Here is a 26,266-nt window from a genome sequence, read left to right on the forward strand (position 1 = left end):
TTTACTGGAATGCTCACAAGAAATAAAGCATTTATTATATGCGCTTATAAAAGCGCAAGGTTTATTTGGGCATAATTCGTCAGAAATAATTGAAATTCGCCCTCAAATGAAGGTCCAATCTGTTTAGAAAGTATGACATCATGACTTTTGACATCAGGGATTATGTTGTATTTATCATGGATTGACAAAGGAAATATTTTACGATTTTCGCATACAAAATACGCAAGATAATTCCCCTAATATTGGATTTGTTTCACTTAAGACGTTCGCAATATCTTGAAAGCGCAAATTATCATTCAGAATCTACAAACATCTCAATTATGTTGAAATGACACGTATCCCTTATGTCAAAGAATATCAAGATGGAGAACAACTAACGCGGCCATGAACCACCTGTTGAACGATACAAATTTAAATACCAATTCTCGTAAAAACGAGGAAGACGAAGCACCGCCAGAAAAATAATATGCATTGCGTTGAATAGACGCATACTACAGAAAGTTCTTTTATTTCTGCACGGAATAAACCGGGCGTGAGTTCTATGGTAACGAAACCATGTGTAAAATGTTGCTTGTGAGTAGTGAAAAGTACTTTTACACCCTCAGAAAAACAGAATAAAAGGTTACGAAAAAGAAAACGCGTTGTTTGAGTGCAGTTTAAAGTTCGACTTCGAGCAATAAGCAATTTAAGCTGTTTAAAGTGAATCGATTTCGTGTGAATTTTATGCTTGCGTGCTGGTGGTGTTTTGTGCAAGGTTTAGTGTGTTTAAAACAGTGCAACACAGTGACAACATGAAAATGGATTAATATTACGTACGCCTGTAAAATAAATCATTCGTATCGATGCATCAAGCTTGTGGTCTCAGCATACGGCTCACCCTCCCTACCAATGGCACTAAACAGTCCCAAGCGTCTTAAGACGGCTGTGCCGCCATGCGCAAATTACTTAAGCACACCGCCACCATCGGTAAGCATAGGATCACCACCACCGTTCGGTACACCCTCGTCCACGAATGGGCATCAGCAGCATCAGATCGGAACACTCAGCACATCGGCACAGTTGCAACAATCCTGGAACCAAAACACCAATTGGCTCAGTGACGCTACCAGTCCAACCTCCAGCTGCAGTTCTCCGGATGGGCATCAAAACCGAAGCTACGGTGGGCACAACTCATCCGGCACACCGCAAGCATGGAACACTTCCAGCGGTGGCAGTGGTTCAGCCGAGAAGTCGGAAAATAAGCGCGGCCGGCCGCGTTCCGAAGCACTGACAACGCTTATGGTCGAGGGTTCGATTTCGCCGTCCGCAATAAAATGCCGCTACTGCAATCGAGTTTTCCCGAGAGAAAAGTCCTTGCAGGCACATTTACGCACTCATACAGGTAAGGAAATTGATTGCGTTTCGCAGAAGTATCACAACGCAACATCTTAGTAGGCCGTCGATATAGTTCCTTTAAGAAAATTTTGAAAAAAACGCAAATTTGTCGCAGTTTTTTTTTATCAAGCATATCGGCCAGACCCTTTTGCTTACAGCTATTGGTAACGTTCAGTTTACGCAACGATGGCTATGATGGTATAATCCATATTGTTTTGAAGACATTTCCTTCTCCAATCAGTCAAAGAGCACCTTATCCCGGGAGTACTCGGCCGTTTGTCGCTGATTTTATTTTGCGAAACACAAACAAACAAAATCTATCTTGTAAAGATAAAAAAGACTTTAATATCGAAAAAGATTGCGTGTCACCTGCTTTTGTTGAGGCTTGATGGATTCTTATGAGTTTTATGAGGAGATATTTAATTTATATTGAGTCAGGTGATTTCTGTAAAGCGGATAAAAAACAGTGCTCCTTAGCACCTGCTGTCATTTGCCGCATTCTTCAGGTGGGTTTTGCGTATCACTCTTTCTACGCGTGTCCTTTTCCCCGCGTTTACCCTTTGTTTCACACATTTTCAACTCCTGTGGCTAAGAAAGATGTTTTTTTTTCTTGCTTGAAGCTAAACGAGATACCACCCAAGCAAGGCATTTTATGATTCCCCAGCATCATCATCGCCTACCATGATGCAATATGCAGCGACAAATATGCTGCTGGAAAATGCCACCTGATTACAACCGTACTTGCCTTAGTTCTACCACCAGCTGGCTCTCTTGGAAACACGGGGGGCTGTCCTTTCTGTATGGCAATAAAAAATACAACCCACCGCTGCCAGGTGGAACTGGAGAAAATGTGCTTCCTTTTACTGTACGTTCTTCTCTGTGTTCCCCGGTAGGTTTTGGGGAGAAAAGTAAGCAACGAATGATAATAACGTATGAAATAATTTCCTTTCCTTCTGCCGAGGCCCCTGATGATGATGACAGTGATCGTCATCGACAGCACCATTGGATGGATCATAACCATTCGGTTGTTTCGTTATTGACGAGCGATCCCCAGCACCAAGCAGTAAACCGGAGAGCACGAAAGAGAGGTATGATTCGCATGATTCCGGCCCACCCAATACATGCACAATCCGCGCGGAGGTCGCGTGTTGGATGGCGCATAAAGGAACACCAGTGTGGCAACGCGCTTGCTATTTAAAAGCTTCCACAGCGATGGCAAGTAAACCTCTGTAGTCGTGTGTTGGTGCGCAGACGGATTATTTTTTGCGGAAACTCAAGCGTGTTCACGCGCCGGCATCTTAAAAGCGGGTGGCGACTGGACATTTGGTTCGGGACGCGGTCCGTTGGTTGAGCGATATGAACGGCGCTAACGGAGCCCAACACACAGAGAAACCGTGTGTTGCGCATTGCGTTGCTATGTATTCCGTCATTTGGTCGTGCATGTGTTGGTACATACTTATGTGTGCTTTTTTTTTTAGTTCATAGCAAGCAACGCTTATGCTACCTTTTCAACTCTCTTGATGGCACAATATGTTCAATATACGCACACCAACACGCATAACGTTTTAAACCTTCGCCTACTATCCCAGGTGTGTATCGGGGTTCGATGTATCGTTTGGACGAACAAATGCACACACACATGCACCCGAAGTTGGCTTAACTTCATTAAATGGCTTAAATAGCAGTTCGGGGTTTCTTTACCCTCTTCCCGTTTATCATCCTTTTTCTTAACCACCTTGCACTTTGAGTTGTTGCTGTTTCTCTTTTCTCCCTATTTCTCTTCTATTTTTTTCTGTTTTGCAGATTTTTAATTTTTCATCATTTTGTTTTTTCTTTTTGTTTGTTTGTCACATCCTTTACATTTTTGTTATTTTCTTTTATGGATTTTTCCTCATGTGTTTTCCTCTCAAGTCAGCAAGTTCTCGCTTTGTTTTAGAATCCCCTTTTCGGATCTTCTGACAAAATCCATCCTTCTTGTTTCCGAGAAATTTGTCGCTCCTACGGGTTGAAGCGGCATCCGTTTAAAAAATCCTCAATATTCGTCTGCAAGTAGAAAATGCACTTGTTGTGCTTTTGCTTCTCTGCTTTGAACCGATTAAGGATCGTTTGAAATGGATGTAGCTTAAGGCAAGTTTGCACATCTGTTATATGTTTTCGTCTTTTGTTCCTTCGTTTTGTAGTATTGCATCGTTGGTGAAAAGAAGAATCTGAGTGGAAACGGTTAGACATTTTTAAAAACCTTTTTCTTCCTAGCGACGAATGCTCGATAATTCTTAAATGGATGAGACATATTTTCTTTTTCAAATTAATTTAAAATGTTGAACTTAAATTTGATTACGTATTTTAAGCTTTTTATTTTCATTTTAGGCATTGCAATGTGATTACTTCGGATTACTTCGGTTTATAAAAATGTTTTCATTAATGTGTAATGATTGGACTACTATTGTTCGAACTATGCAGTCTTTTGTGCATTGAATGGATCATTCGAACAGGATCAATCGGCGTCCTGTGCGATTAGCTTCGCACCTTTGTTCACTTCAAGACGGAAGGCAAAAATGACCGGAAAACAGCCAGACAGAAGCCACGGATGCCTGTTTATTACTTCTTGCAAATCGAACAGTGCACTAGCACACCCGAAATACTCCGGTGTGTATAATGATTACCGTAATTACGCTGATGGTTTGAAGTTGTACGAAAACAGCACAAACGGGGCACCAGCCGAAAAAAAATCACCCATCGATCGTTTTCCAGCTGGCTGGCGAGATCGATGGTTCGTTTCCTTTTCTTTCCTTCCTTTTCCTTGATCATCAATTTCATCAAATGAGTCCGGTTTTCTTCTATTTTTGCCCCAACTACTACTATTACTTCTACAATTAATGGATCATTGGAAGAAAGCCATGAAAAAGAAACCATACCCCCATCACAAACATAAATAGGGTGCTTTATAGTGTTTGCCCTGGTTGAATATTTTACGGTCAAAAAATATGCGTTATAGTTCCAGTAGATCGAACTCGGGGTTTTCCCGATTCTTTCGCTAATTATGTAATTTCCACATCCCCCAGGATTAGGGAACGGAACAGAAGCTGACGGAACCGCATATCACAGGCTAGCTGGCCATTGGCCCTCATCGCCCCAGCAAGATCGAGCAATGTGGAGCGGAATTTGGCCAAAGAAATAGCTCAATTTACTGTAGAGTTTTCGATTTTTCATAGTTGCCTACGGCACAAATGGAGAAACAGTGGAGCACAAGGCGTGATTGCTTGAAACATTTCGCTCTAGTCCGTTCTTAGCCTTCTTTCTTTGCTCAAGATTTATTTCAGTTCAATTCTTTCGAAAAAAATTGTCTATTCTTTAACGAGCTCCATTTCGTAATTCTTTTTTCGTCTAGAGAGCAAAATGAAGCCCATCCCGTGGAATCCGTTTTTAATGAAGATGGAAGTTGAAAGTATGGAAAGAAGTCAGAGTACTACACTAATGTGGTTAAATGTATGAAGGTGCCTCATATCGTCTCTATTGGCGCTGATCTATCGAGATGTCGACCATCATCTTCGTTCGCTAATATTAAAGCAGGTCAGACGTGTATTTTGTGTGTGTTGTGGGAGTAGCCGGTGTTGTGTAGTGTTCGCAGGGTAGGAAGCAAAGATGTGGTCATTCACATCGTGCAAAATTTTGACCGTAGTTTGGCTTTTTTATTTTTTTGTTGCATCTCTTCCTCTTTGGTCGTTTTTTTGTTCAGTGTGCGAACGTAGCGCGAAAAGAGGCTGCGAAAGAGATTTTTAAATTGGGTGGTTTAAATTGATTTTGATTAGATCCGAATCGGGGTGCACGGAACAGCGAAATGCAGAAAATGGAGCGAGCAGTAGGAAAGCTTTAGCTCCTCTCGCTCCTATGCATATATTGGTGGAGGCAGTTCTCATTGAATGAGGCAGTTTTACTCGCCATTTTTACATTGTCTGTTATCGAACCTCCATACCTGTCGGTTAAAAGATTGCTTTCTTTAGTTTAAACATCCTCTTCTGCGTTCCTTTTGTTGGTTCTCTTTTAATTTCTGCGGTCCGGAACGAAGCTTCATTATGAGCGTTTCTCATGCCTTTACTCTTTTATGGTTTTAACAGCTCCGCTCATGCACGCGTTGCGTATGCATTAATGTTAGAAATGGATTTCATTTCCCCGTTTTTCGACATGCTTTGACAACTTCATTTTTCTGCGATCTTTGTTTTGCGTTGTGATGGTGTAATGTCCGAACATTAATGTTAATCGGATCTTCCGCAACAGTCTTGGTTTGTACTGATGTTTTGCAATGCCCGTTTTAGGTGTTGTTGATAATGTGTAATTAACAGTGCATCTTTAATGACCGTGGAACGGTGAGAGTTCATATTTTTTATTGCGATAGTGTTTTCAATATATTATTGCTTGCTCATACTATTTCATGAGTCGACGGAAAGCATAAAGTACACACTCTATATTGCCGATTTGTTTTTGATTGGGTTTTTTGTCTCTCTTGTTGCAAATTTCAATAATTAAACATTTAATTTAATATAACAATCAGTAACAAACCAACTTTTTATTGAATGTGTAATAGAAAAGAAAAACCATGATTCAAGTGTTCGTATGTATGAAAAGAAAAACCATGAATGTTCATATGAATCTTTAATGGAGAATCATTCTCAAAAGATTCATGCGACTCGTAGTTTTCGCAAAATTCTGAAGACCATTTATATGCCTAAAGTCAGATGTTAACGCGTCATGTGCGTTTGATTAGATTATTTGTATTTTGGAAAAAAGAAACTTACCAATTTCCAGAAATAAGAATAGAAAAAAATAGTCTGAATTTCAAAACATGTTCAGAAATTTAAACAATCTTTTTTAAGCGACAACTATCGCAAGAAATAGATGAATAGGTTTTGCAAGAATAGTAAACGTATGTGAAAGTACGGTAATTATACAACCGGTACGGTACGGTTTAATTAAACACAAAAATTGAACATCTATCAAAGCTATATGCAGAAAGATTGCAGTGCCCAATGGCAGTTTGTCAATAATCACCAGGAACCAAGAATTTAAGAGTATTATATAAAGAAGATATTACAATAATGTTGCGTGAATTTTTTTTTTCTATTTTATGCTTGAAACGAAATGTAAAGTTATATATAGATCAAAAACGCTTATTGAGAATTTCATTCTCAAGCAATTCTGGACTCCGAAGCAATTCATAAACTCCGGTTTAAGCAATTCTGGACTCCGAGTTGCAAAACAGTGTTAAAAAAACGTGTTTAATGTTAGGATTTTGGTTTTTGAGGTATGATATTATTCTTACACTTTATTAATGGAAGAAATCTAAGAAAAATCATTACTGTACTTTTCAATTTTCATCGTATTGTTGCTCGCGTAATCAAATAACATCTTTGCGTCGTAATAATATATCGCAGAAGTGCTTTGAGCATTAATTTTGTTAAAGCGTCCCATCCCTTCATGAGGTAAAAATCCCCCCAAGAAACTTCCACTCTCCAGGGGAATTTGAGATTAATTCCAGCACCACCGAGATACACGCTGGTGGAAAATTTAAATCACATTGTTCTACCGCACTGTGGACCCGCGAAAGAAGCAAATAGAAAAACTTTGTAGAGCCAAAAAAAAGGGTCCCTAATACTACCCCTTCTTTCGCAATCGTTTCTTGTGGCATTCGCTTAATGCAACACGTGAGCTCTCTTCGCCCTTTACATTTCATCTCAAGCAATCGCTACCAACTGTCCCGGGTATAGCGGTTAAACAGTACAGTACACAAGAACGCCGAAAGACGCACCCCATCGGGCGCATAATGTCCTTTTGCGCATGATGTGTCACGGGCTGGGTTTGCGCACCCTCGGTCCGCAGGTTTGGATTTTGCTTGCGCGAGTTATGCGCTGCTCGGTTGCACGTGTTCCATCCTGTATATTCGATTTCGAGAATAAGAAAACCAGAAAAAGGAACCCCTGGATATGAGTTTTCGCTTCTCCTTGGGTTGTTTCTTTCCTTTGTGCCTTGCGATAGGTTGGAAGCTTTTTTTTCGTCGTCCTTTTTCCAGTAGATAAGGTTTTTTTTTTCTTAGAGATCCTTTTTCCCTAAGTTAAGCATCTTACAGCACCGTTTGTAAATCTTTTATTTATCGGTTTAGAATAAAAAAAGCAAAGTTTAGCTTGCTAGTTGTCCTTGTTGCTCTTCTGGGGTGGATTGTTTCACATTTTCTTCTAACTAGATCGCCGCGTTTCCGATCATCCATTCGCAGAAAGATCAGCTTCTGCGCTTGTCCTTCAGGTAACAATCATTGCCCCACTGACGGACTGAAGGATCTTCACCTTAGGAAACTAATTTTCTTTTTTTTTGCCTGAAGAAAAAAATGTTCCTGCTTAAGATTTGCAAAACATTGCAAAAGCGGAGTATTGGACATCCGGACAGAGATTAGCTATAGATATTGAAAGGCAAGTTTTGCAGATGTGTGCAATTTTCCATTGATTCTCTTTGTTCTGATTACTACGCAAGTGAATAAAAAAATAAATAAACCGGTACCATTTTGCATTTACTAGTTATGTAAAGAATGGTATTTCTAATTCCTTCGATTGAACCTACCCTTTTCTCTGTCTCTACCTGTACACCATACGCATCATGCTTGGTTTTATTTATTCGCCGATTTTACAACTTACAAAGGGGCCCGCTCACATTTTGATGTTTTGCGCACAAGGCGATTCCAGTTGCGGGACAACCCGTTTTGCTATGCGGGACAAACATGCTAAAACTCGCCCAAAACGTGATCGGAGCGTCCGACGCAAAATGTTATGTTCTCGTTTGTTGTTTTTCTTTGTTTGTTTTGGGACCCACTGTTAGTTTGGAAAGAATGTTGTGGAACAAGTTATACGCAAAGGTTTGTTGGGAGATTTAAACGTTTGTTCCGTTAGAAATCAAAGTCTCGACATCGAGTCGAGGTGCATGCGAGAAATTAAAGAGTAGAGTAGAAAAATACTAAAGACAGGGTTTAAGATTTAAAATACAAAGCATTACAATTTGCTTTCATTACACAACAATATTACATTTTTTATATTCACTTCACGAAATAGAAAAATCTATATAGATTTTAATAGGAGAAATCAATTTAAAACCCATTTGTTTGTTGCAATTTTAGGTGAACGTCCTTACCTGTGCGACTATCCTGGCTGTACTCGTGCTTTCACACAGAGTGGTCAATTGAAAACGCACCAACGGCTGCACACCGGCGAACGACCCTTCATCTGCTCCGTCCCCCATTGCCAGATGCGGTTTACGCATGCAAATCGTCACTGTCCCGATCATCCGCACGATACACTGAAACGGTGCGATGACTTTGTTATACAGACCGTGCCGGAACAGAACAGTGAGGTACTTAAATGGTTAGAAAAGTATCGCACAGAGCGAGAGGATCGTACACCAACACGGAAAACGCCCAAGCGCAACAGCACAACAAACGGAGGAAGGTGTGAGAATGGAAGCGGCACGACGGATGGTGTGTCCCAGAATGAAAATGAAAATCGTCGACCACATTTGACACCGCGTGCTGCTAATAATGAAAATTTCCTCCCGACGGGTGTTCATGGAATCGTGAATGGAGGAGTCGTAGGGGATTCAGGTTGCTCTGCGGGACATGATAACCAACTCCTACTGTCTCCGATCACACCGAACAATTCATACAAATCAAGCCGTAAGGGATTGATGGACATGAACGCTTGTATGAGCCATACCACCAGCCCAGTGACGACGAAACCGAAGAATTCGCGTCCGAAATTAATTCAGTGGCAGGAACCCACGAGCCAGGAGGAGGATGAATCCGGCGATGAATGCTTTGCTCCATCGAAACAATCGACGTTCAACCCGAAGAAGAAATGGTTGCGTGACGCCTGGCAGGATGATCTTGCTAAACCGTTGGAACCGAATCTGATCTCCCAGAAGCTGTTTTCGTCTACGACTTCCACGATGGCACTGAAGCAACAGCTGCATCAGGAAAGTGTCACCACAATATCCCCGGCCAAAAGGCAACTGCTTGGTGTGACGGGCCACAGCAAACCTTTGCCACGGATGGAAAGCATCGGTCACGGAGGTGTCTTACCGCTGCCAGTACTGGCCACCGTTCCACCGCCACCAGTTGATCCCAACCAAACCCGACCAACGGTTTTGATGGTGGCCAGCAAGGACTGTGCCCGTCCACTATCGGATAAGCCAGCTGCAGCACTGCAAGCAAATGACACCGCATCAAACTGTATCAATTTTTCCCCTAAACCGGAGGAAAACAATCGTAAATTACAGGGAGCATTAGCGTTAATACAACTAGCAGCTAAAGATGCGGTGCTGCGAGACTCATTTGACGTATCGAACGTGGAGGAATCTTTTCTGACCGACCATACCACGCTATACGACAACGAAATGGCGTTATCACGCTCAGTTGATGAAACGAATGGTCATTTGCTGATACCGGAAGCATATGCCGCAGAAGTGAACGGATTGGACAGGTATTCTTAAATGCATAGTAAAGGTCTAACCTGGTTGCTCGTTGCTCGGATAATTTCTTGCCCCTTGCGGATAATTCGTACGGCGTTCGTTAATGTTCGTATTAAGGCATTGTTTCGCTATACACAGGTTCCAAAGAAAATCTTCCTTACAATTGAAGATAGAAAAAGACACAATCGGAGAGGCTTTTTTAAGTGTCACAAAAATCACGTTAGAAGATTGAGACAGAATCTTGTTTGTGTAATGTTTTATTTTAATTACAAGACGGCCAATAGAATTCAAATTACCGCGTTTGCTACTACCTTAACTCACAGAAGATGATTTCTTTCACAGTAAAAGTAACAAAGGTTATAACGATTTCCATTTCAACCTATTTCGATTATTTTACTAATTTGTGTACAGAATATTCACATGGCACAGAAAAAAATGTTAAGCACGATAAGAGTTCCAAATATTTCTGTTGGTGCCGATAACCTTATTTTCACTTGCTTTGTATGAACATTTTTCCTCTTACTCATTCGTTTTCGATAAACATTATTATAATATTTGTTTCCATAAGCTGTTCTACTTTACTCGCTTTACGAGTTTTTTCATTCACCCAATGAGCTTATAAAGGAAGTATATCAATGAAATAGTGAAATTTCTTCCCCAAGCTTCATAAAATGGTCTATTATTTTTGGAATGTTATTAAAAATGGTAAAGCCGTTTCTATTTACATAATCCACGTCTTATTTTAACGATAGAATGCGCGCTGCTTATATGAATCCTGGAAGAGTTAAAGATTTATTTATTTCTATATTTTTTCATTTATTATTAACTACTAAGTTCGAATTCGTTTAGTTGACACAATTGAAACGTTTCTTTAATTACGCGTGTACAGATTTTTGAAGTTACGATTCGGGTTGTACCTTTGATGCATTGTGTAAATGGAATGTAAATTGAAGCGTGGGTTGTACTTGAAACGAGAAGATGTGTACAATAAATGTATGTACCATGATGAAAAATAATATCTAACGTGGCATCGATATTGATACGCTGATAATACCGAAACCATACTACTTACTTAGTCACAGAATTCAGTACGGAATTACTCCGTAATCTTGGCCTGGTATAGTCTTATAAACCGCACTCGGTCCATCAGAGGACTTCTTCAAGCAGACGATCTAAAAGGACTTGGACGAAAAGGACGGGATGGCTTGTCATCATCCTGATGGCATGACCAACGTGCGGGAGCCCGACTAATCTGATTCGCCACGCTAGTAAGTTTATCGTACAGTTTGTAAAGGTTATCATTGTAATGGCTCCTTCGTTGTACTTGCACACATACGGGGTCATCCTTCTGAGCATCTTCCTTTTAAACGTGGCAAAGAGGATTTAAAGTGTTTTTGAACGGAACAATTTCTACCATATACCACTATATAAGTTCTATGTACGTGAGTACCGAAACTCTACGAGATAGAAATATATTTAGGTGATAGGTGAGAAGAGTTTTTTGTTTAAATTTTAGAAATGTTACGTTTTTCAAACTTCTACGATATTTCAATTTCACTACTACTATCAGCTTCTCCTTTCAAAAGTTTTTTCGGATATAAAAATTACTGGTGGTAATACAAACGGTTGATTACTTCGCATTTGATAAAGGCATAGTTATTGCTGATAAAGCTGATTATTTTTTTCCATTTCGAACAGCTACCGGTTTTTTTCATCCACTAGAAAACACATGTGCAGAATTGTAGATAGGTTTTTAGAAAACACCAAATTCTGGGTTCGATTATTCGCGGATAAGGGACGACGGTGGTTATTCTTATTGGGCCTTTGCCAACCGTTCAGAGACATCCTTCCAGTTGACGACATCAAATACAGCATCGACGTAGTTGGGTCTTAGGTTTTTGTACTGAAGATAGTAAGCGTGCTCCCACACATCGATGCCCAATAGTGGGACAAGACCTGTAAGCAAATGTAAAAGAAAAAATCGAAAATGTTGTGAGGTTCCTAAAACTATTTATCCTGATTCCTAACTAATTACCTGTGGTTGCTTCCAATGGATCCTGATTCGGACAGGCGGCAATTTGAAGCAGCTTTGTCTTCTTATTATAGCCCAACCATGCCCAACCAGATCCCTGCACAGCTACGGCAGCAGCTTTCATTTCCTTCTTGAAATTTTCCATACTCTGGAAATCACGATTCAGTGCTTTCTGCAGATCAGCCGACGGATCGCTACGGTCCGGAGATAGATTTTTCCAGAAGATCGAGTGATTAATGTGACCACCTCCGTTAAACTTGATCGCGTTTCCAAGCTGAATGATCTTGGAGACATCCTTTTTGGCCACAGCATCCTGCAACTGTTCTTCAGCTGCGTTCAGATTCGTGACATACGCATTGTGATGCTTCTGATGATGAAGCTGTGACAGAAGATAAAAAAAAGCATAGAATGTATAATATGTCTGCGGAATCCATTATTTTATTTGCTTCCATTTTTCCTACCTCCATGATTTCACGGCAAATGACCGGTTCGAGTGCTCCGAAATCGTATGGCAAATCGGGCAGAGTATGCTTGCTTCGGCATCCCAACACAGCGCTGCAGTTCCTATAGAGTAGTAGAAGGCAATTGTTTATAAATACACGCTACTCATTTTCCACTTGTTATCAATACTCTGTTTGGGTTATTTTGATGGAACATCCAGGATGTGATCGTTATGCTTTTACATAATCTACAGTAGTGAGGGACGGAATACAGAGAAAAATGGCCAGAACGTTTTGGAACCATTTTCAATCGCTTATGTTGGCTGCTAGTAAAACTAAAAGGACTTACTTTGCAGTCGAAAAAAGTGCACCACGGATGGCCAACATTGTTAATTAAAGAGGTGAGATTGTGGCTCACAACACAGACACTAAGCACAAAATAACTTGTTTTGGAATAATTTGAGTGTAATTCTAATCTGTTACTGCAACCGGCAATCACTTGCGAGCCTGATATTCCAATTTATTATTATCTAACTTAGGGTGGTGGCATTGCTCGGTCGTACGACCAAATCAGTCGTACAACCAAACGAAGGGGTGTCATTGCTCAGTCGTAAGACCAGATCTGTCATACGACCTTTTTCGGTTTGACGTTTGAATATAAACAAACATAGAAAGATAAACTAGGTTATGTTAATGCTATACAATAACAAACCCGAAAAAAGCAAGGTGCTGTGAACTGTGAACTGTAATTGAAAGTAAGGTGAGTATATGTGTTTAAAAATGATATTTTATGCTATTATGTCCCAGATTGCAAGTTCATTTCGTAATCAAAACTACGAATGAAACGATTTTCACCCTATCTGCTGACGTCGGCACGATTTTAGAAGCCGGTCTACTGGAACCGGCAAGACTGTAGACGAGATGAAGCATTCTGCTACAAGCGCAGTTGCATGTTTTCGGTTGCAGCATTGGCCGTATATCATCGACAATCCGGTGAGCACACACCGATCGTTGGTTGATCTAGCGCACGGCCGTACGTCTGGAGCGGTACGTCCGGATTGTGTGATGGTGGTTTGGATATTGGCGCATTCTTGCCGTAAATACTCAACATGAGATACCGCCAGCCGTTGCAATTGTGATGAGACTGTTGCATCCTGACTGCTGAGAAGAATTTTGACTATATGTACGAATGTTTGTAACATACTAGTACTCCTTCTCAATCTTTTTTGAGCAATTGCTTCTGCGACTAATTGATGGCTGCTAGGAGGCAGGTTGAAACGTTTAATACCATCCTGCGCTACATCGATCAATGAAATTTGGTCTTAAAAGTAGGCCTGCCAGTTAGTAGTATCATCACTTAAATTATGATCATTAATACTAGACTGCAATTAAAATGTATAATTATTTACTCTCTTTGTGATTTATTTGTAGAATGGATTCAGATGATGAACTGGCGGCGGGTACGAGCTTGGCTTTGCGCTATTTGTTGTGGAAGAGGAATAAACGCGACGAAACCAACGATATATTTAAGGATCGCCAGCAAAATGGAGAATATTATGTGTTATTCCCGAAGCTTTTACGGGATAGAGTAAAATTTTTCCAATATATGAGGATGTCGAAACGTACATTCTATTTCATATTAGGAAAGATTGAGCATCTTATCTCAAAATTGCCTACACACAAACCATACATTTGTCCAGAGGAAAGATTGATGGTAACTCTCAGGTATGTGGTGATATCACTTACGAATATAATTATAACAAATTTGGAAAGGTTCATTTTTTTATTTATGTGTTTATTATTCCATTATGACGGCATTTGTCGTATTATCAACACCGTTGTGTTGAGTGATGTACAATCTTACAAGGCGTCCTTGCAATTTACCTTTTCCCGGGCATACTCGGTTAAAACTGGGAAGGTTCACACACGAACACTATTGGCGTTACTCTTGATAAATTCAATTGGATAAATTTATTGCTATAGTTGCTATAGCTGATTATTCTAGTCATTATAATAATTTTTATACTAAATTGATCGGCTTGGCCGTTTGGTGCAGTCCAAAGTTACAATAATTATTGCTTGTTTTTTGTTTGAAACCATGTTGATTTGATTTCTAAATGTCTTTCTAAGGTCATAAACTTTCGTAGGGCCCTCTAAATTTAGGTGTATGTAATTGCTTAACAACCTTTAAGGTTTATAGGAACATACTATATTGGTCTGTATTTTTCTGTATGGCGTCTGTTACAGACCGGCATCGCTGCCACAAACCTGAGTTGCTTATCAGTCACCCTAACCGCTTCGCGGTCTTTGCCTGCTACAGAAGCCCTTGGCACTAAAACACTAGACTAACCAAAACTAAAACAATAACAATAAAAAAAATGAAAGAAAAAAAAGAAAATGCTCAACTAACTATAAAGAATAAAATTTCATGAAAAAAAAATTCAAAAACTATATACCTACTAAAAAACTCATGGAAAAAAATTCAACACCCTAACCTAAAAACAAAATTCATTAACCTAAGAAAAAAAAATTCATGAAAACTAAAATTCATTAAACCTAGCTAACCTAACTTACTAACTATGCTTATAACTACTCAATTTTTCTTTCAATACGCGGTGGCCAAACCGCAGAATCTCCTCCCGCGCGTCTATTTGGTCCTCCACGGTGAGCATGTCCATGAGCTCGACCAAACTCATCATGGCATGATAGTTGCCACTCTTTTTGCTTACCATCGCATGCCTCTCCTTCTCGAGGGCCACCAGCTCCTCGAGAAGGGCACCGTCGGTTTCGCGCCTTGACCGGCCGGCCGATGTTTGCCCTGACGGCTGTTTGTCATTCTTGGGGATAGGTAGGATACCGCTGTTGCTGGTCTCCCCCCCAGCGTGGTCAATCCGATCCTCTTCTTCGAGGAACTCCTCCAAATATTCCTCGCTTTCTTGTTCTGTGGATAATAAAATCAAAAATAGATTAACGATATATAACGGTTAATTAAATGTATTTTTTATACACACCGACGGCTGCTTCCAGATTATCCTTTCTGGGTCTGGATGCCAAACTATCCTTCAGGAAGTTCATCTGGTGGAAGAACTTCCATCGGATGTGTTTGTATCCAGACCCAGATGGCTGGCGCGTTTCTGCCAGCTTGCGCGAAAAAACTTCGCGCAAGCCGCGCCATTTATTTTTGGCCACGATACCTGAAACAAACGAAAAATATTATACCACACATGACTAACATTTTACTGCTAAGAAAATTCCTTATTATATACCTTATAATAGTGTTATTTAATCTAAATTTTAATTTGACTAAAATTTCTGTTTTATTCTTTTTTTTTATTTTTAGGTTTTTATCAACTGGAATAACCTTCAAATCACTATCGTTCACCTTTTGTATGGCTCATAACACGATTGGAAACATTGTTTATGAAACATGTGAAGCAATTTGGAACACACTGAACGCAGAGTTCTTACCTTTTCCAACGACAGATGCCTTGGAGAGAGTAGAAAAAGAATTCTACGAAAAGTGGAATTTTCCTAATTGTGTTGGTGCCATCGATGGCAAACATGTACGTCAGAAGGCTCCGGCAAACTCTGGCACAAAATATTTTAATTATAAAAAATATTTCTCTGTGCATTTGCAAGCTGTAGCAGATGCGAAATGCAAGTTTATAACTGTAGATGTTGGCGAATACGGCAGTCGCAGTGATAGTGGAGTGTTTAACTGTTCTAGATTGTACGAACTAATGCGATCAAATCGTCTCAATATTCCTCCTCCTAAACCTCTTCCGGGCACTACGCGCAGTGTACCACACGTTTTCGTGGGCGATCAGGGTTATCCTCTGAAAAATTTTTTACTACGACCCTACCCAGATAACAGTGCAGATCCGGCAAAATTGCATTTCAACGAATCGCTCAGCATAGCACGACGTTGCGTAGAATGCGCCTTCGGAATACTGGTTGCTAAATGGCGATGCTTAAAAACAGAATTACAAATAACTCCGGATCACGTTACAACAATCGTGCAAACAGTGTGTTTATTGCACAACTTGTGCATAGATTTTAAAGAGACTGTTGTTAATCCGGGCAATAGTTCCACACTTAATTCTAACGCCAATAGCTACAGAGCAAACAACCATTCATCTCGTGAGGCAACAGAGATTCGAGATATTTTCAAGGAATATTTGTCAAGTGCAATAACCGAATAATAAAAAAATAGTTAGATATATAGCACACATGCAAACATTTTCCTTTTTCTTTTTTTTCCTTTTTCAAAAATATGTTATAATTAATTAGTTTTAATACTTTACGATATCCGAATATTTCTCATATTTTCAATTTTACTTCAATGAGTTTTTTGTCCGTTTTTCTCAATACTTTCAAAGTTTTCCGATTTTTCTGTTATTAATTTCCAACCATGAAATAGTCGAAACTGTTTTTAATTTACGTTACTATAAAGTTCTTTGATTTATTCAATAAAAAAATGTACAAAGTACTTATAACATCTTTCATTTATTGTGTTATATTACTATGTACTATATAAAATTTGCTCTACAAATTACGATTACTTAAAGTGTAAAACGACATGGGTTGATCCATGTTACAAAGGACATGTTCATCTACTTATATGTATTCTTATAAGACAAAATTTGTAATTGTTCGGATGTCGTCATTGCTTTGTTATTAACAACAACATTAATGTACATTAACATTAACATTATTGTTGTGATATTTTATTGAATTGATATCGCTAACCGTGCATCTACAGTGCATCCATTTACCATGGGACTAGGTACGCTAGCAGGTACGATAGAAGTTTCTCATAAATTGTGGTGGTGGTTCACCAAAAAGCAGAGTACCCTGGCTAACGAACCTGGAATGAATGCTAGGTGTAGATGCACGGTAAGGCGAAACTTCCACCATTAACACATTAGTAACACCATTAATACTGAAACCTGGAGGCGCACATTTCCTACGACAGAATCCAACACACAAAATCACATCATATTGCACATATGTAATGTTCAATATAACGTGAATGTAGCGTGTAGAAGCCTGTAGGTGCGAGTCCTGCACTATGCTGGTAGAGGACCCCAATACGATCACCGTTTGCCATACACCACAGCCACGAAAGAATACTATACCGCTTTGCATACTTACCGGGTACATTCAACTTTCCTCCGATTTCATCCCACGCTGCTTTCTTCAGCCGGTTGTCCTTATACTTCGGATCCCCTAAATCCCAAATTAGCCGGCATTCCTGCACCAGGCTAATCAGTTGCTCTTCATTAACTTTTACATACGCCATGGCTAAGTACTACACGTGTTGCTAATGGTGTTGCAAAATAGATTTGATTTGTTTTTGTTTACATATTACTGTTTTCATTACAATTCGTCATTTCAAGAAAAATCAAGTTTATACACGCAAGTTCAATTTGACTGATATGGTTGCATGCGACCAAATTCAAAATCAAAACTTTTTGATTTGGTCGTGCAACCAAAATGGTCGTAAGACTTTATCTGTCAAATCCCATACATTTTCCATACGACTAGTCGTATACGACCGAGCAATGCCACCACCCTTAGTTGTATGGATGTGTTTGTGCATATTTGACGTTTCTTGGCCGAGTACTGAAAATTTTACAGTTAGGAGTTGAAAACTTGAAAATGCTCTAATTAACCCAACCAATTTGAATCGCACGTTGCGGATTTATTTATTGAACCGTCCAATTTTACTATCCAGATGATATTTCCAGCATTATGTTAATAAATTGATTTAATGTAAGAGGGAAATGAAGTGCAAAATTATGAATAAATTAACAATAATAAAGAAGACAATAATTTACAACTTTTGTTTTCCAAAATGGAGTCACAAAAAACACGTATCATGGGGTAAAACATACTGTATACCTTATTTAATTGTAGTTAAGTTGAATAATATACATATGAATTGTTAGAAGGAGGCTGGATCCGAAATAGGACAAACTATATAGCTAGGAGTTTCTTAAGGCAAGGATAAAGGTTGAAAAGAAAGAAATAATTACCATGCAAAAATATGTTTATTTCCAGTGAAAATTGCATTTTATTTCACTTTGGTATCTACACTTAAGAGAGGCGCAAAACGTTGGTCATACTAGAAAAATCTTGTACGCTGATTGTTAGCTATTGCGAAAGAAGATTAATGTTACCAACACTCCATAAACTCAATCGCATCCGACATACTATAGTACAAAGACTTTAACTATGCTCAACTTGTGAAATATACAACCGAATTAAGAAAAAATTAAACGATAGTTTCGCTACTTCCTGACGTTTTTTTATATTATATCTCTGTTCATGAACAGGGCGCATATTAATTCCTTTTATCTATTCCCTACCATCACTTCCACACTATCAAATCATGCTGTCATTTCTTAAGTAATCATAACTCCCAACTGTTGCAGACAAAATTTGGCCGCCGTTGCTTTCGCTTCCTTCTTGGTGTTATTCGCAATCGCCGGTTGATATTCAAGTCCGTTCACAAGCACTTTGAAGATAAAACTCTTTGCATGACCGGGCCCACTTTCATGCACCAGATCGTACATTGGTGGATTCCATTTGTGCTTGGTAGCGTACTCACACAATATCGAAACTGGATGCTTACCGTCTGTGTTGATTTTTACATTCATAAACCTAGGCCGACCGTCACGGCGCGTGAACGGGGGCATGGGATAGGATTGATGTAACCGAGGTTTATTTTCACCTTCGCCCAGTCCTCGCTTATCCAGCTTTACATCTAGCAAAAGGGGTTGCAATGAACCATTTTTCTCTTTGCCCAAACCCTCACCAGGTTGCCAGCCCATCTTCTGCAGCAAATGCATTCCCATACCGCCCGTCACGGGTGCAGTTTGTTTCATCATATCACGGCTAGCCCAAGGTTGATAGCCTTCCGCCAGTTCCCGCTGGCTTAGACAGTTGACACCGGTCGACCCTAGAAACTGTCCGGGCATTGCCTTGGATGAGGCCCACGTCGACATGTCCTTCTGCGTGTTGTATAGCATCTGTCTCGCATCGGAATCGGAGGGGTTTTCCTGCAGACGGCGCATTGCATTCAAACGTTGACTAACAATCTGCGATACGTCGATAATGGGTGCATCGGACTGGGTGTTAAAAATGTTGTCCGATCCCGGGCCTAAATGTGAATGAGGGTGGGAGGCTCCCAGTCCAGGCGTGAACAGTGGCCTTTGTTGAGATTCCTGATGCTGTGCAACACCTAGCGGATTCATATTTGGCGGCGGAATACTGGTATCGACAGGAAGATTCATCGATGTATCTGGTGTAGTCACATTGTTGAACGGTTGTACATGGGAAGGCGTCGGGTGCGTGTGTTGTGGCATTTTCGAATTTCCCGGTGGAAGGTATGGCGAATGATACGGTATAACAGTATCGTTCGATGGGTAGGATGGTGGACCAATCGGGGCCACAGGCATATGTCCAACATGCTGTTGCATTAGTGGCGGTATCGCTGGAGGGGCAGGGGGAGGGACTATACTTGGGACTAATGGCGAAGCTTGCGGTACAGAGAAATCTGGCGCAGGGCTTTGTTGTGGCACAAACGTGGATGAAGGTGGCAGGATAGGTTTCGGTTTTGTTTTGTTTCCAAAGCTGGGTCCACCTCCAGTGCCTCCGCAGTCAACGGTTGACGCAGCTTTGGTTGTTGGAAGTGCCTTTTTCGGCTCCACCGGAATCCATTCCGTTTCCGAGCTGCGATGATGCGCCCCGGATGATACTGGAAACTGCATTAGTAGCGCCTTTTTCTCTTCGGCCGACTTTGGCTGAATTGTGGTAGCATTGCGAATGTTCATCACAATTGGAGCCGATTCTTTCAGTTGAAATGGATGATGAAACGCTTTGTTTGCTCCGTCCGCATCGTGATCGCTCTCGTCAGATGATACGCTGGACAGATCGTTCGCATTGTCCTTGTGGGAAATTTTCTTGCAGAATGCGGTCAGCTCTTCGATGCTTTTTCCGCTGGCATGCATTTTCGAGATAAGCTTTGCTTTGGACTCCCCGTCTAAATTTTGAGCACCCGGCAGGGTTCCTTTTTTCAGCATATTGATGGCATTCTTGCGGGCAATTTCGAGCAGCTTCTGCTTATCTATCTGCTCCGTAGAGTGGGATCGTGAGCGCGAGCGGGAACGTGATCGGGAAAACGTATTCGAACGATGACGTCTAGAGCGATCCTCGCTATGTCGGTCACGCTTCCTGTCTTGCCTTTTTCGTTCATTTTCTTCTTCAAACCCAGCATAGAAAGAGTTGTACTTTTTTTGATAGAAATCATAGTACCTTCCTTTTTTGTTCTCATCGTCATCCGACATCGAAAATTCTGTCTCAGAAGTCCTCCGTTTGCGCAGATCGCTCCGGGACAATTTATGATGCGAAGGTTTATCACGTTCGTGATGGTGTCGCTCATGATGACGTTCTGTTGGTTGAGAAGAACTAGTCGCAAGTTCCTTGAAAATAGCGCTATCCTTCAGGCTTTTGATTTGTATCTTGCTCTTCAAAGGTTGTTTAGTTTCCTCGGGTTTTGCTTCCTTTGTTTTACCGTTTTCTTTCAACTTTTCATCGTCGCGTTGTTTTGAAGCTTTGTCAACATCGTCTACAGGTTCCTGCTTCACCGTCACCAGTAACGTTTCACCAATCCGGTGTTTACTTCGCTTGTGCTTTTCACGTTTTCGGTCACGGTCTTTTTCTTTCTTGATTTTCTTCTTTTTTACCCGTTTCTCACCATCTTCAGCTGGATGCTCAACTTCCTCTTCACCGGAGTCACTTTCACTCCCCTTTTTCTTTTTGGTTTTTTTCTTGTGTTTGTGTTTCTTCTTTTTCTTTTCCTGCTCTACGGCATCGTTGGAGTCATCTTCTATAATTTCCGGTGGGGCAGCATTGAACACTCGGAAAAGTTCTGTGAGGATTTCGTTGGACGATTTCAGTGGTTCGATCGCAGGCTTCACGTCCACCACTTTTTCCGAGCTTTTTTCCGTGCCGCTGCAGCTGGTGATAGTGGTCGAGAAAATGTTCTTCAGATTTACATCGATCGACAATTTGTCTACCGTTTCAGATTTGCTCGAATCCTCATAGCTGGTGGTTTTCTCCTGTTTGATCTTGATGTTCAGTGGAAAGATGTCCTGCGACTTATCGCCTTTCTGCTTGTCTGGCGCATCGTTGTTGGCGCTCATGGTTTAGTTTTCGTCAGAGCGATTCTCAGTTACACGCACAAATTGTTGATAAACAGCCCACAAGCTGTTTTTCATTTCAACCGCGTTATCTAAAACGAAAGACGAAAAGTTTTAATAATAAAATCCGAAGAACAATGATTGTTTTCGTCGGAGGAAGTTTTGACATTACGCGAAAATAGCTGACAGCAGGTCCATCGCATTGTCACTATGGCTACTGTATAGGACATAGTATAATTGAAGAATTATTTAAAAAAAGCTAACTGACATATAATTAAAGCAGAAAGTGTGTCAATTAAAAAAGTGAAATTACTGAACAATAGCGGAATTTTAGTTAGCACAAGCAATATTTAAATTACCATAATTTATTCTTTTCCATCAACCCGCCTTGTTGGTTTGTTCTATAAACAATCGCTTGGATGACAAAAAAGCAATTGTCGCAATTCGTTCAGCTGGTTAAAAGTCAGAACTAATTTCTAGATTCAATAAATATTGATTAACAACAGAGAACATTCGAATGGACTGTGTTAGCAATGATTGTTTCTTAGAAAATGTAAATTTATATGATTACAAGTTTCATTGTAATTCAATTAATCGAAGTTCGATGTCTGTTTGTAGTTTCTTGCACGCTGACACAATTTTCGTTGTGCAAAATGTACTTTCAAATGACACATTCCTCCAAAAAGACAAGTAAACTCGCAGATATAAACAGGCCGTATTATTGTTTTGTGTTGGTCTCCTTCCGTTCCACCCACTTTTCCTACTGCAGGTGGTTGTTTGTGTTGTTTTTGTCCGGGACATCCCAAATCTGCAGCCACAGGGAACACGGATAGGGTCGACGGGAAAATCGAACATTTCCCTTTACTCACAGTCGTCACACCTACGGTAGTGGAAAACAGTGAAAATCGTCTCGGTGTAGTGCTGTCAGTGCGTGCTTGTTGGGGTGCGTATGTGTGCTTGACTGTGAATCATTTTCGAGGTTTTGCTGCTGCGAAAGAAGCGTATTAATTCGGACCGCGAAGGATTCATACAGCTGATTTCTAGAGCTATCTGGAGATTTGCCCTTATTCAAGTAAGTGCTAATAATAAAAAATAGTTGTACAATGGTTTCTTTCAAGTGAAGTGATTTGTAAAGTTGCTTTCACAAAGAATACCTTGAAAATCAATTTACCAGGGACAATATTGCATGGTGAGCTTCCTTGCTAAAGCCTTGATCTAATTAATTCTTGTGCAGTGTACGATATTATTGCAAAAAAGAAACCGAGTAATAATAGTTTCCATTGCCTTTGGAAACACTGTAGGAACTTCATATATTGATGCTGTCGTTTACACGGACTACAGATGCACTTTTCTCAATGCAGAAAACGAAACCTCCCCGTCATCCTTATTGCGCAAGGACCATCAAAAGCTATACATTGTTATATAATGTAGCACAGAGCGATTGCTAATTTACGATCCTTCGAAATGAATGTTGCTATTAAAGGTGGAATGTATGAAGCACCGTAATTTGTGGTTCATGTTTGTGAAATGTCGATAATTGTAATGCGCGTATTTACTCATCGTCGTATGAAAAGCTTTCCGCAACAAGATGCTAACTTTCTCCGGTGTACAGTTCACTCCTGCATCTCATTTATTATTCAATCGATTTAACGATATTCGCCTCTTGGTGTCCCAACTGGAATTTTGATGAGATGGCGAATGTAAATGGATTATTCATACTTTAAGTTAAAAAAGCACCGAATCTGCTGTACATTTGTCAAATTTTATCAAAAACGGCAATTTTAGAGTTTTTTTTTGTACCTTTTTGTGTTGGTAACAATCGCATTGATTTATTTTGCTTGTACATTAGTCTCTACTGGCATTTAATGTTATGAAGAGGACTTACGATACAGTGTAAAATAGGCCCACAGCATTCTGGAGTGTGTCCAATTATGATGCAAACTTCTATGCGTGATACAATCATCACGAACGAAGGAATTTGTATTCAAGATGGCGCTATTAGCAGTGTTGCTACTAAATTGTGCTAGCATCTTCGAATATTCTTTGTTTTGCCACGATAGGTTTTCTCAAACCCAAGAAGACACACCTTTATGGCCTTGGCGTTTGCATTTTCTCTCGTTGCTTTTAGTTGGTGATGTAGATACAAAATGCTGATTGGTATTTTAATGGATTATTGTTGTATACCTAATATTTTTGCATGAATTCAAATTTACTTTTGTATTAAAATAGCTTATAAAACATGCTTAAGTTTGCACTCTAATTAACAAACTTGAATAGTACACAGAAGAGAGCTACTCATTAGAGTCAATCCAATAGTAAAAACAATTCCTTTTTCAAGGACTTTTCGAGTTTGCCTCTTATACGAATGAACATTCAAACGGTTCGGGCTAGTATGACTCATAGGGTAATTTTTCATTTTCAGTCGCCAAACCGGGACATTTCTGTCCCGGGTGCTGTCGTCATTTTGGCTTTGCTTTACATTTCCTATCCAGACTAAAACGGAGGAGGAAATGTGTTATAAAAATATTTGTTTTCCTTGTATGTCGTGTAAAAGAGACAGGGCTTAGAATAACATATGAAACTTTTGCAATGAAATGAAGCACTCTACCATTACACCGACAGTTTATCGGGCTTTTCTGTTCGCTGATTTTAAATTCTCAATAATTCTCCGAACTTGGAAGATCAGCGCATTGGTCGTTGTGCCGGATGCAGTAGATTATTTTTCTACTCTCTTCCTTTTGGTAAGCTGGTCTGATTTTTACGACCGCGAATTCGTGACGGTGGATTTGGACTAAGAACAAATTCCAGCGCGAAAAAGATACTAACTCATTTTGTTACTGTACGATATTGAGTATATCGTACAGTTCATAGAATTCGTCATTGTAGCGGCTCTTCCATTGTCCTTCAACACATTCGGGGCCAAAAATCCTTCTGAGCATCAGCTAAGAGGGTTTCACCTGTTCTGGACATAGTCCATGTCTAAGTGGTGTATGTGAGTACTGGAACTACAATCGAGCGTCGATTATCCTGGTTAAATTTAACCGGTTTTCTATTTTGCTTTGCAGCTCGAAAATGGCAGTTCCAAAGGAAATCTGACATATTATGGGCATGGTATGGTATGGCATGACAAAGGGCAGAATTGATTTAGATAAATTTAAGCATAATTTAAATTTATTAGCATTTAGCTTGGTTAAAATTGTTCTATAAACTTTTCTGTCTTAAAGAATACAGCAGCTCAGCAACATCAGCTTTACGCTAATGTTAGGGAACGAACGCTTTGGCGTATATCGAATTTTCGCTAACAGTCTTTTCCTGAGTTACGCGAATTTCTCTGGCACTCATTATATTAATGGCAAATATTGAGGTTAGCAATACATTAAGGTAAGCAAAGAATTAATTTATAATACAACTTACATCTAATCTGTTCTCTACTCCTGGTACATCTCCGTCCAGAGGTATAGCATCTCGGTTACATGCAATTGATAGAAAATTTCTTCAGGAAGAAGAGTGGGAGGAGGAGTTTCCGGAACACTATCCAGCATGACTACGGAATACGGTGGAGAAGATGGGGTTGCAGGAACTTCCCGGCAACATCGGTGGCATCATCCGCTACAAAGGACATCGCTTTATAGGCGTACCATTGAGGCTCATATACTAATGAAAACGAAACAAATGAAGTGAATGAAACGAATCCTTTTGATTAATTTTGAAAACTAAGCAGTACAGTATCTTACCTGATCCGGATTTAGTTCTTTCTCTCTCTTTTCTTTTGTAGTTCCTAAAGCATTTTAGTAAGGCTTGCCACTGTTTTTTCGCTTCTTCTACTGAACAGCGTTGCTCTTTTGCTATTAGCTTCCACGCAGCATTTTTTTCAAACTGAATAATATAACAAGTTTTTTTCCATATAATTTTTTTGCCTTCAACAGCTTTTATTAGTTTTAGGTTTTTTTCAACCTTCTAAAATTAAAAAAAAGATTTTGCTGTTGATTCGCAGTTGCCCGAATAATCGATGTTCTACTGTATATACCAACACAGGAAGTTCCCGAGATATTCGGTTCCTCTTACCGTGCAATTAGACGGTGGCAATTGTCTCGGAGACTTTTTCTCCGAAACTGTTTGCTTGAGATTTTGATTAGAAGCGATGAAAGTCAATATATTAAAAACAGCTTCCTGTTTTCATCGCGTGTATGACGTAGCTCAATTTTGGCTGTCGTTCAGCCGTCATTTGTTCTTAATGACAAGTAATTTCAAAATGTGTCGTGAAATTATTATTTATTTTATTATTTTATTTATTATATTGTTTTTTGATGGCAGGATACCATCCTGCGGAATGATAATGATACCATCGCTGTGAGGATGATGATGATGTTGATGGCAATGGCGGATGACTGGTTAGTAATAATATAACAAACTTGTATTAATTTTATCACTCATTATGTTTCAAATGAAAAACAAAAACACCTAAAACCCATCTTGTAAACAAACAAATACAAAGCTACAATGAGTGCAAAAATGCCTCAGAGAAACGAAGCTTTTTTGGCAGGATTGAACTACTTTTGAAAGTCTCGGAGAAAAAGTCTCACCGTTGCAACACAATTGCACGGTAACGCGGATTCAGAGATACGCGGTGTTTGTAAACTTGACAGCTGATTTAATTTATACACTCTTGTCCCGGGGGTTTTCCCGGGTTATAGCGTATCTCGGAAGCTGGA

General features: G+C 39.9%; 2 protein-coding genes across 2 annotated transcripts; one reads left to right on the forward strand and one right to left on the reverse strand.

Moving 5' to 3' along the window:
- The first annotated feature begins 829 nt into the window (after positions 1 to 829).
- LOC128310830 (RE1-silencing transcription factor-like) lies at positions 830 to 10,876 on the forward strand. Its single transcript, XM_053047556.1, has 2 exons — positions 830 to 1,381; positions 8,531 to 10,876. The coding sequence occupies exons 1-2, from the start codon at positions 889 to 891 to the stop codon at positions 9,895 to 9,897; spliced, it is 1,860 nt and encodes a 619-aa protein (XP_052903516.1). The 5' UTR covers positions 830 to 888; the 3' UTR covers positions 9,898 to 10,876.
- Positions 10,877 to 11,515: 639 nt separating this feature from the next.
- LOC128300400 (protein Son-like) lies at positions 11,516 to 21,700 on the reverse strand. The gene is given in 5 exon segments (XM_053036478.1): positions 11,516 to 11,832; positions 11,912 to 12,287; positions 12,370 to 12,442; positions 15,360 to 15,381; positions 19,421 to 21,700. Coding segments are annotated over 5 exon segments (2,751 nt in total). The 5' UTR covers positions 21,558 to 21,700; the 3' UTR covers positions 11,516 to 11,689.
- Between the last annotated feature and the right edge of the window lie 4,566 nt (positions 21,701 to 26,266).

This window comes from Anopheles moucheti, chromosome 2 (assembly GCF_943734755.1).
Source record: "Anopheles moucheti chromosome 2, idAnoMoucSN_F20_07, whole genome shotgun sequence".
NCBI classification, from domain to species: Eukaryota; Metazoa; Arthropoda; class Insecta; order Diptera; family Culicidae; genus Anopheles; species Anopheles moucheti.

Excerpts from the sequence above, each read along its gene's own strand:
- LOC128310830 (XM_053047556.1), top strand. The coding sequence starts at position 889 with ATGGCACTAAACAGTCCCAAGCGTCTTAAGACGGCTGTGCCGCCATGC. Across the intron at positions 1,382-8,530 it reads ACATTTACGCACTCATACAG|GTGAACGTCCTTACCTGTGC; the intron begins GTAAGGAAATTG and ends TTGCAATTTTAG.